At 45.7% G+C, this 12098-nt stretch overlaps 1 protein-coding gene across 1 annotated transcript in view; it reads left to right on the top strand.

The window, feature by feature from the left end:
- The window catches only part of Spon1 (spondin 1), a 293513-nt gene that overhangs the window by 272046 nt on the left and 9369 nt on the right, over positions 1-12098 (top strand). The window contains exons 8-11 of the mRNA XM_059268545.1: positions 7808-8009; positions 9785-9925; positions 10341-10416; positions 11452-11634. Coding sequence (XP_059124528.1) covers positions 7808-8009; positions 9785-9925; positions 10341-10416; positions 11452-11634 — 602 coding nt within the window. The remainder of the gene's footprint in view (positions 1-7807; positions 8010-9784; positions 9926-10340; positions 10417-11451; positions 11635-12098) is intronic.

The raw sequence follows: 12098 nt of genomic DNA, 5'->3' as shown, positions 1-12098 counted from the left end.
CTTAGACAATGGCCCGTGTTTGTGAGGTCTGCGGTACAGAGACTGGGTCAACTTCTCTAGAAATAAAACCCGAAATATCTTCCTTTTAAATCAGCCCTCTGGTTCCAGAGCCCCTCCTGCCTCCTAGCAGAGTCACCTGGGTCCATCCACGCTCTCAGAGTAGTGAAGGAACATGGACTAGAGCAGGTGGTAGATCTGCATGTCCAGATGGACTTGGAGTCCCAGATGCCTTATGGTTAGAAAGGAATGTTGCAAGAACCTGACAAACCTTGATCCGCCAACTCAGGGCTTCAGCCAAATGAATGGCTTTACCGCCCCCTGGTGGCTTAACAGAGTTTCTGCACTTGAGGGGGAAAAAAAAAAAAAAACTCATGAGACAAAACTGAACCTTTAGGAATTCTTACCAGGTCTCATTGGTGGGGATCTGTAACTTATGAGGCAAGGATCGAGGTCTAGATGGATCACAAAGATCATTTCTTACCTCTTTTCCTCTGTGTTGTGTTTTGGGAAATTTTGTTGCAAATGAGGCACAGTAATTGTCAGGAACCATGATGAGCAATTTCTTTACGACAGGTGAGGTTAAAAACACCTGTTCCTGTGCCCTCATCCCATGCACCACACTCTCTCAAAGGGTTAAAGAAAGCATTTCTCCATGTAGCCACTTATTTTTAATTTTGTTTGTGTTATCTGTTCATAACTTTACTAACACTTTTCAGTTATGCTGGATTGGGACATTTTTTGAAGACATGCTATTTTTCTTGGGACCAGAGGTGTTATGGTTTGCCTCTTAGATGTCCCCTAAAAAGCTAAAGGCTTGGTTTCCAGCTTGTGGCACTTATGGGAAGTGATGGAAACTTCAGGAGTTGGGAAGAAGGTAAGCCTGTGGAAGTATGTACTTGGAAGGTATATTAGCACCCAGCCACCCACTACCTCCTTCTTATGGCCCCACCATGATATACTATGTGCCACAGCCCCACAGAAACATGACCATGGACTGGAATCTCTGACACCATGAGCCAAAAGGAGACTTTTTTCCTCTAAGATGTCTTTCTCAGTTGTCTTGTCACAGCAACAGAAAACTGGAACAAGACGCGCCACAAAGATGTTCAATTTCAGAATATTTGTGGATAGATATAATGACATATCTTGGGGGCAGGACCCAAGTCTCAACGTGCAATATGTTTCATGTACACCTTTTACACTTGGATAAGTTTGCACAATATTTTAATGTATCTGCAATTTGACTGCAACCCATCCCATGGGGTCAAGAGTGGAATTCTCCTTTTGGGTTTCATGTTACCGCTCAGGAAGTCTCAGATTTGTGGCCTTTAAGGTTTGTAATACTAAGCATGTGCCGTTCTCTTTATTATACAGAGGTTTTAATTGATGTATAATTCAACTGGTTTCCTTTGCAGTCGCTTTTCTTATTTCAAATCTAAGACAGGTAACATTTCTTTAACAAAAGTTTTAATCAGATGTTTGATGTTTTCTATAATCTAGATGTTATCTATCTGGTTCTAGAGCTATTGTTTGCTGTATGGTGTTCAGTGTGAATCCAGTATTTTTATTATAGTGGTCCTGACATCCTTGGTGACCAGTCTTTCCTCTCAGGCTCACTTGAGTAGACTATTTCACACAGGGCAGTTTCTAGATTCTCCATTTTGGGTCACTAATTTCTACTCTGTTTTACTTTGATTATCATATTATTTTTAATTAGATTTGTCATATACTTTGGCATGTAATAAGTCTATGTCAATTCTCTCTGCTTTAAAATAAAAAAGGATTCAAATTTAAATCCTAGATAAAAGAAAATTAGGACACCAAATTGGCAAAATGTCATATCTTGGAAGACCTGGAATCTAAAAGAGCATAAATAAGAACTTGATTAAAGTTCGATTAAATTAAAGAGCCCTAGGCCTGGCTAGCATTTCCTGAGAAAAAGTCACACATACGCTTATCCATTTCATTATTTTAAATAAGGTTTTTATAAGAGAAATAATAAATACTTTGAAGCGACCTTTAATTAAAGTTGAAGGTCAAAGGAAATAGAAAAGCTCTACATTCATTTCCTAGATTAATTCATTTATTTCAACAAACATTTGGAAGGAGCCCACTACATGCTAAGGTCTCTACCAGGCAGGGAAATATAGCTGAAATAACAAATTAAAAAAAAAGGCCTCTACTCTATTGGTACCTAATGGGGAAGAGAGACATTAAACAAGAAATTCTGAGTGATGCATCAAGTCAGCAAGCAGTTTGGGGGAGCAGAGAAAAGGTCTCTCATGGAAGCACTATACAGCCTGGGGGAAATTTTCTTGTCCTGGATAAGAGAAAGTGGCAAGGTGTGTCTAAAGATGCTTTAAAAACTTTGCTCCTACGCCCTTCCGCATCGACAGAGGGTCAGGCACTTGGACATGGGTCCAGTTTTCTCATCCCTTGCAGCCCTCACTGCCCTGGAAGGCCCCGTCCTCAGGCTGTCAGCTGCATTGGTTGAAGAGGCTTCTATGAGGCCTTGTCCTCGAGCAGCGTCTCAGCCACATTTCTTGATGTAACCGAATCCCTGGCAAAAAAGCAGCTTAAAAAAAGAGAGGCATGTTTTGGCTCCTGGTTTTGGAAGACACAGTTCATTATAGCAGGGAAGGCATGACATCCGGAACACGAGATGGCTGTCACCATGCATCTGTAGCCAGGAAGCACAGAGATGCAGCCTGGTGCTCAGCTCGCTTCCCCTTTCTTCCCTTTTGTACTCAGTCGGGGGGCCAGCCTGTGGATGGTGCTCCCCACGTTGAGGGAGGTCCTCAATGAGGCTTCTCTGGAAACAGCTGTGAGAACACTCAGATCCTGCTGTCCTAGGTGGTTACCGGTCCAGTTAAGTTGTTAGGAAGATCAACCATCACACAAACTTATGTCTGTGAGGTACACAAGTACCAGTTTGTGCCGGATTGGCATCAGGGAGGTTCCTAATGCTCTAGGTTCCTCGGTAGAGCTGTATTTGTTTCCCCAGGTTGTCACTGTGAGTCACGTCACTTGTGGGGTTCAGGATATGAGTAACTATCTCTGAAATGACACTCTGAGGAAGATGGGAGGACAGTGGGTGGAGCATCTGTGTGGCAATGGAGGAGGGCTGCATCCCAGGGGACTGCTGGACAGGCATTGTAAAACCGGCCAGCCACTTGATATGAGGCTGGACAGGCCGTGCCACAGCTCCCAGACTGCAGGCACTATGGAAGCTGGGAGCATAAGTTCCCTCAGGAGCTTCTTAAAGAAAGCTGCTGAGTGCTGGGGAGATGACTCAGTCAGTCAAGTGCTTGCCAGGAAACTACAAAGACCAGAATCCACATTTTTAAAATGTCAGCTGTGGTTACCGCATGCTTATAACCCCAACACTAGGGAGGGGAAAATAGGCAGATAATTGGGGCTTTCTAGCCAATCAGCCTAGCCTTCTTGGTGAATTCCAGGACACTGAGAGATCTTATTTAAAAAAAAAAAAAAGAAAGAAAAAGAAAAAATGCCCGGGCAGTGGTGGTGCACGTCTTTAATCTCACCATCTGGGGGGCAGAGCCAGGCAGATCTCTGTGAGTTCAAGGCCAGCCTGGTCTACAGAGCAAGATCCAGAACAGGCACCAAAACTACACAGAGAAGCCTTATCTTGAAAAACAAAACAAAACAAAAAAAAATGGATAGCACATGAGAAACCACACCTGAGGTTGTCTTCCAACCTACACACACACACACACACACACACACACACACACACACACACACACACACGTTCACCAGCATGCATGTACATATATACAAAGAAGTTGTTAAAACCACTGATGCACAATCCATAGGAATCATAAGGAGCTTGAGAAAAGGAAACTAAGTCCCCATCTGTGCCAATCATAGAGAAAGCCAGACATGTCTTCAGGTGCTGTCTTAGGTACTATTCTAACACCGTGACAAAACACCATGACCAAATCAACTTACAGGAGCATTTCCCTGGAGACTTGCTTACAGTTTCAGGGGTTAGTCCCCCATCACCATAGTGGGAGTGGAGTGGCAGGCAGGAGCGATGCTAGAGCAATGGCTGGGAGCCCTGGTCCCAAAGAAGGAAGCAGAGAAAGGAAGACTGGGCTTGGCGTGGGCTTTTAAAACCTCAGAGCCCACCCCTAGTAACACACCACCTCCAACACAGCCACACCTCCTAATCCTTCGCAAACAGTTCCACTCTCTGGTGAGCAAACATTCAAATAGATGAGGGCCATTCGTATTCAAATACACAGGTAATAGGAGCTTTGAGACCCAAAAATGGTGAGCAGAATTTTCCCGGATCTGGAGACAATAAGGCTAATTCAGTCACCACCAGATACAGATGTTCAGCTGGCCCACTGGGGTCCTCCATAACTGGGGAGCACCAATAAAGCCCACCCCTGAGGAGCTCCCCCCCCAAAAAAAAAGAAATTGTTAGGAAGCCATTTTAATTATAAGTCTGAGGCAGTGGTGGCACACACCTTTAATCCCAGCACTTGGGAGACAGAGGCAGGTGGATCTCTCAGTTGAGGCCAGCCTGGTCTACAAAGTGAATTCCTGGACAGCCAGGGCTATACAGAGAAACCCTGTCTCAACAAAAAAAAGAAAAAGACAATTATAGGTCTGACTACAGAGACCTGCAGGACACGTGGGAACAGATAGACTGCAGGCCCTGCCTCAGACAGTGGGTTGGAAAGGCTCCTGGAGAAGGTGATACATGAAAGCTTTTGAGCTACAGGACACTACCCTACAGAGCTTGTTAAAACAAATGACTGAGCCCTACCCAACACCCCTAATTGACCAAATCTGTGTGGGACCAATTAACCTTCATTTCTGATAAGTTCCCAGGGGTGCCAAGGACCCAGACTTTCCAAAGTGCTTTAGTACAGAAATAAATGCCAGGGCCCTGCTCCCAGGCTGGCCTGGCCAGGCACAGGGAGCTTCTGGGAGCGTGGGGCTTGAGGGAACAACATCTGGCCCTTGTTGCCTGCTGGTGCTGAAGCCAGGCTTAGACTTTGGCTCCATTCATGTTCCAGACCCTCGACTGGTAACAACCACAGTAGGAAATCTACTCAGAAAAGCCTTCCCCACCCCTTTCCTGATATCACATTGAGCCCACAGTTTTCCTCTCAGCAACAGAGAAAACTAGTATATCTTACCCAAAATGCCCTGGACCAGAGGATTTTCCAATTTCAGATTTTGAAAACTATATAACATTTACAATTTACATATACATAATGATGTATCTTGGGGATGGAATCCAGGTCTAAATATGAGCTCATTTGTTTCACATACACCTTATAACACAGCCTGAAGATAATTTAGCACAATGTTTCATTAATTTTTTCAATTAGCATACAAAACTAGTAAGTTTCTTTATGGTATTTTCATATATGTGTACACTTTATTCAAACTCCCTCCAACTCCCCCATTGCTCCCTAGCCACCTCTGCCTGGTTCCTCAATAGTCCTGGCCTTCTGTTCTCTAGACACATGTAGAATTACTTCCTCCTCCCCTCCTTACCCTCTTCTCTCATGATCCCCTTTCTAGTTTCATGACCTACACAGACACAAACCACCACACACACACAAACCACAGGCACAAGCACACACATCTGTATATAATTTTAAATCTAGATTCCACAGATAAGAGAAAAACTGCAGTATTTGTGGTTTGGCTTATTTTGTTTAACGTAATGCTTTCTGGTTCTATCCATTGTCCTGCAAATGTCATGGTTGGATAAAATTCTACTGTATATCAGTTACCCATTCCTCTATTGATGGACATCTAGACTGGTTCCATTCCCTGGCTACTGCACATTTTCTAAGAATTTTGTGCATGCAGCTACTTCATGATATACAATTTTCTGTTTGTGGCATTGTGTCAGCACCCAAGCTGCTTTGGATTTTGGAGGATCCCAGCTTTGGGGTTTTCAGAACAAAGATGTTAAACCTGTGATTGTAATCATAGCAGAGAGGCCGAGCGCTGAATTAAGCACACTGTGCAGGAGAGCTGGCTAATTACCCACTATAACCCTCTGATACAGACATGTGATCCCCATTTTAAAGATTTGGACGCTGGGGCCAGAGAGATGCTGTACAAGCAAGAGGACTTGAGTTCGGGCCCTCCAGATCTCATATAAAAGCTGGGCATTGGCTGCGTGTGCCTATAAGCCTCACGTTGAGGAAGCAGAACCTGGTGGGTCCTGGAAGCTCACTGGACAGCAAATTTAGCCAAAATCGTGAGCCTGGGTTGAAAGAGAGATGCTATCTCAAACAATAAGATGGATAGTGCTAGAGGAAGATACCTAACATGGTAGAGGTACATGCATCCACAGATATGTGCACATACATAACCACACAAATAAAGTAAGTAATATTTGAAAACTGATTTGGATACTCAGATACAAAGGAGGCTGAGTTTGCTCAAAGGCACACAGCTCTACGGGCTGGTGTCAGGACCTACACCTAAGCTTTCCTCCCCTCTGCTTGTTGGTTGGTTCCATATGTCTGCCAAGGGCCAATGATCTAATTCTGTGGGGCCCACTGGGTCTGGAGTCATCACTGTCTGGGCTAAGTGAAGGTAGGCAGAAGCACAGATCTCAGCAGAAGCCACAGGGTCTCTCAAAACAGCAAAGGCTGACCAGTGACCAGATGGAATGAACAGATCAGGTGGTGACTAGCCAAGGATTCCTCACAGCTAGTGGCCTGAGGCTGCAGCGTCATGCTAAGCTGCCTTTAAGCCTTGGTCCCTGCTACCCATGCCTTCAAGCTCATTCATCCCAATGCACTCTCGTTGCCTTTCAACCAAACAGGGTCATAATTCTACCCCTACAGGATCTCCATGAAGGGAAAATGGAATCAGATGGGTCTGTCACATAGAATGTGCTAAGAGAATGTGACTCTTCCACCCCAGTCCCTTCTGTGAACCACCTCCATCATCTCTTGCAATGCAGCCTCTCTTGAGACCTTACAACCTGAGGAGATGGAGGCTGAAAAGCTGCTCCTGGTAGCTGGAGTCTGGAGACATTATTTCCGGGCACTGGAACATTTAGCCAAAGGTTCCTGGCTCTCCAACTCAACTGGTAACCAGGGCAACCAGATGAGTATGCCCTGATGCCAGGCAGGTCCTCGCCTTTGGTGGTTTCTTAAGGTAAACAGAGGTAGAAGGCACTGGAAGACCTTTGGCACTCTCGAGATCTCATTGAGTGGGCAGGAGGAGAATTTAGGAATTGATAATAGAAAGAACATTGACCTTGAGCTCATGTTTGTGTGGGTTATTGTCTCCATTCTATTCTGCCCCTTAATGTGACTCTGAACAAGTTCCATGACTCTCTTGAAGAAGACAGAATCAATAATCCTTACCTTAGTTCTGTTGTAAAGATGAAATGAAGACATGTCTTGGGACCTTGGAGAGCAGTTACTGTTTGCAAAGCTCATCTCACATCCTACATAGCTAGGTGTACACACACACACACACACACACACACACACACATACACACACACACTGATTTCCCAGAGCTTTACAGTGCAGTGAGAGATGTGCCAGTCCATAACTGAGCAAATAAATCATACTTGGAAATGCTATAGAGGTGTTTAAAAATGGACAGTGTGAGGCATCCATCTTTGTCCAACAGGTAGGCTCAGAAGAGAAATGAGCATAAACCAAGGATGCTTGAGGAGTCTGCCCCCTCTCTGTCCCTCTGAGATTTTAACCACAGCCAGCCACACAGCCCCCAAGTATGTGTGCAGCCCATCCTGAATGTGATAGCCTCTCTATTTGGTTTCTAGGAGAGCAGCACCCTCAGCTGAATTCTCAGTGGACAGGACACGCCACTTAATGTCCTTCTTGACCATGATGGGCCCCAGTCCTGACTGGAATGTGGGCCTATCTGCAGAGGATCTGTGCACCAAGGAGTGTGGCTGGGTCCAGAAAGTGGTGCAGGATCTGATCCCCTGGGATGCTGGCACTGACAGCGGGGTGACCTATGAGGTAGGTGTGTGCCCACAGTGTAAGGCAGACCTCCTTAGCAACCTCTTCTGGTCTGCCCCACTCTAGGTGTCCTGGGGAAGGAAGTGGGTGCGACTCAGCTATGTCCTAGAAGTCCCTTGTGGCCAGCATTGTTCTATGTCTGGAGCCATCACAAGGCCTAAAAGGTGGCTAAGTGGTTAAGAGCACTTGTTACTATTGTAGAGGATTAGTTCAGTTCCCAGCCCCTGCAAGGCAGCTAACAAATATCTAACTCCATTTCCAGAGGATCTAACCCCCTCTTCTAACATCCATGGGTACCAGGCACACAGGTGGCATACATATATGCATGCAGGCAAAAAAAAAAAAAAAAAAAAAAAACCTTAAACATATAAAATACATAAATCTTTTTTAAAGATATTTTTAAAGTCTGGAGGCATCAGAAAACCAGTAGGAGAGGAATAGGGAGACAGCTAAGTCAGTAAAGCTCTTGTTGGGCAAACAGGAGGAGCTGAGTCAGTTCCCCAGAACGTAGTTAAAAAGTCAGGCATGGCGGGACACGCTTATAATCCTAGTGCTGGGGAGGGGAAAACAGGTGGATCCCTGGAGCTTGCTGGCCAGCTGGACTAGCCTACCCTGCAAGTCCCTGACCACCCTGTCTCAAAAAGCAAGGTGGAGAGTATCTGAGGAATGATACCCAAAGTGGATGGACCTCTGGCCTCCACACACGTGTACACATACTCCTGTACTCACAGGTGTTCACATTCACACACAAAAAGAAGGAAATGCATGAGAGAGCAATCACTCAGAACACTGTGATTCTTCCAGGCAGATCTAGCCAATGCCCTAATTGGTAAATGTTTTTGTTTGTTTGCTATGTTGTTCGGTTTGGAGGTTTGTGTAGAACCCAGGGCCTTGCCTATACTGGGTTCTACAACTAAGCTGCATTCCCAGCCCCTGGCTTTGTTTTTTTGTTTTAGACATGTTCTCACTATGTAGCCCAGGCTAGCCTCAGACTCACCATCCCCCACAGGTGTGTACTACTGTGGCTGGCCTGTAAACAGCTTCCCAAGTCTGCCACACTCAGCCATTCTGTCTAGAGTCTGGGGCTGCCTTCCCACAGCAATGGCTGAGCTGAGTAGTCATCAGACACAGTGTGACTCCCATCCGACCAGACACGAGAACAGTTAGCTGCCTGGTCCAGCAGAAAAAGCCTTGGATCCAGGTCAAGCTGGCTCAGCCACTTCTAAGCTTGGATGACCTCTTTGGAACTTGGCTCCTCCAGCCAGGCACAAACTTTCGGTGCATGTGCAAGCTTCTAAGCATAGGTTTATGGATTTCTAAGCACAGGATCTACGCAAGTGGAATTCCACAAATATAGTTACACTTTTTAAAAGATTTATTTTATGTATATGAGTGCTCTACGTGCATGTGCACCTTTACACCAGAAGAGGGCATCAGATCCCACTATAGATGGCTGTGAGCCACCGTGTGGTTGCTCGAAATTGAACTCAGGAGCTCTGGAAGATCAGCCAGTCTCTTAACCACTGAGCCGTCTCTCCAGCCCTAGTTTCACTTCTTAAATTCCAACCAGAGCAATGTTCTGTATTTGATCCCCAGAATATATCTCTCTCTCTCTCTCTCTCCCTCTCTCTCTCTCTCTCTCTCTCTCTCTCTCTCTCTCTCTCTCTCTCTCTCTCTCTCTCACACACACACACACACACACAGATCCACAATAAACAAATTGGTCTGAGGCTTTTTCCATTGTATTTCCGATGCTGTCTGTTTTATTCCCACAGTCACCAAACAAGCCCACAATTCCTCAGGAAAAAATCCGACCCCTGACCAGTCTGGACCATCCTCAGAGTCCTTTCTATGACCCAGAAGGTGGGTCCATCACACAAGTGGCCAGAGTTGTCATCGAGAGAATCGCCCGGAAGGTACCATGGGGAAGGCCAGTGTGCCTATCCACCTTTCTAGAATCGCTAGGGTCTCTAGCAGGAAGCACCTCTGGATATGGGATTTCTGGGCCTTCTGAGGTTTCCAGTATGAAAATTATCTTTTTAGATGTAAATTAGTAAAAGCAACCCAGAGTGAAGCCAGGTTCAAAGGAATGATTTGATCCAAGCAGATTAGTTTATCATAAGTTCAATAGTCAGTCTGCCATGGTCAGGCTATCTGTTCAGTCAATGCTTTTTTTCTTGCATTTCTTTTCATTTAAGCTGTAAATGTTGGACCAGAACTCTGCCATCACAATGGTTTGGTGCCAAGGAAACATTAGATTTAGGTATTCCATCTCTCCCTTGAACATTCTCTTTTCTCAAATGTACACTCTCCATTTCATTTCTTTTGCAGGGAGAGCAATGCAACATTGTACCTGACAATGTGGATGACATTGTAGCTGACCTGGCTCCAGAAGAGAAAGATGAAGGTACGTATTCTCCAGTGTTGCAGGTGGCAACATAAACTGACATGACCAGTGGTCTCTGACTCGGTGCTCCCATCTCTGAAATAACCAGGATGCCTGGGGCAGGGGGTGGAGCTCAGTGTATGAGAAAATTGCTGGAGGACTGAGATTAGTATTTAACACTAGTTCTCTATGACGGCCATGAACATGGACTTAGGAGGTTTCGCAGTATCCAGATCACTGTCCGCTTTGATGCTTGTTGTACCTTGTCAGGTGGACACAAGTCTATCTACCCATCATCAAGGACAACAGTCCAGGCCCAAATGGCAGAGCCTTAGTTTTTAAGTTTCCTCACAGAACCTAGACTTCCTGAGTCTGTAACCTTGACAGGAAGCTAACCTTCCCATCTGTGTCCCCTCAACTGTGAAATGGGCATAATAACAGACTCTGCCTCCAAGAAAATGAGGATCAACAGGCTCAATTAAGTAAGGTTCCTAAGGATGCCGGCACAGGGTAGCTTTGGGAGCTAACACCTGTGGGTTGAGCCAATAGGAAGGAGAAGCTGCAAAAGAGCTTTGAGCTTCTCAAAACTTCCCATGAAATCCCACATGCTTGGAAATGATGTCTGCCAAGGGCAGGGCAGAGATGAGAAGATACACACATGTAAAAGGATCTTATAGGAAGAGAACAGTCACCTTTCATTTGACAGTTACCAACAGGATGTTGGAACATTTTCTTTTTAAAAAAAAAAAATTATTTTATGTGCATTGGTGTTTTGCCTATATGTATGTCCACGTGAGGGTGTCAGATCTTCTGAAACTGGACTTATTGACAGTTGTTAGCTGCCATGTAGGTGCTGTGCTGGGAGTTGAACCCGGGTGCTCTGGAAGGGCAGCCAGTGCTCTTAACTGCTGAGCCATCTCGCCAGCTCCTGGGACATCATTTCTCAAGGGAAGAAAATGTCTTCTATCCCTGGAACACACAGATAAACCTTCATGCAGAGAGCCAGTCATGGCTCCCACAGGCTCCCAGGGAGAACATGTCAAACACTCTTTGCAGACGACACTCCTGAAACCTGCATCTACTCCAACTGGTCTCCGTGGTCGGCCTGCAGCTCCTCCACCTGTGAAAAGGGCAAGCGGATGCGGCAGCGCATGCTGAAGGCACAGCTGGACCTCAGTGTCCCCTGCCCTGACACCCAGGACTTCCAGCCCTGCATGGGCCCTGGCTGCAGCGATGAAGGTAAGGTAAGGTCTAGGCCAGCTGGAGAAGATTAGGAAGAGAGACCTTTAACACGGGGCCCTTTCACCGTGGCAGGCAGAATTCCCAGAGTGGCCTCATGGTCAATGAAGCCCAAGCTGAGCAAAAGCCTCCTACAATATCTTGAGACCTCTGAACACACAACCCATTATGTGATAACAAATTCCTGAGACTCACCACCTTCTCCCTCCATGTGTCACTTGTATGTCACCTAGACCAAGGTGCCTGTCAGAACATTAGGGGAAAGGATCACTGGGAGTCAGAAGAGTTAGTCAGTCAGTGGTGGCTTGACCTCATGTACTTCATGGCCCCCTAGGTAGGAGAGTGATCTGCTTTCTCTTGCTAGGCCCCACTTCCTAAAGTCTCCCCAATAACCCCAACCACCACAAGATACTGTTAGAAATAAGTTTGGGGTCACAAAAGAAAGAGCACCATTCCGACTTAAG

Source organism: Peromyscus eremicus, chromosome 1 (assembly GCF_949786415.1).
Source record: "Peromyscus eremicus chromosome 1, PerEre_H2_v1, whole genome shotgun sequence".
NCBI classification, from domain to species: domain Eukaryota; kingdom Metazoa; phylum Chordata; class Mammalia; order Rodentia; family Cricetidae; genus Peromyscus; species Peromyscus eremicus.
This window is presented reverse-complemented; position numbering and strand designations above follow the sequence as displayed.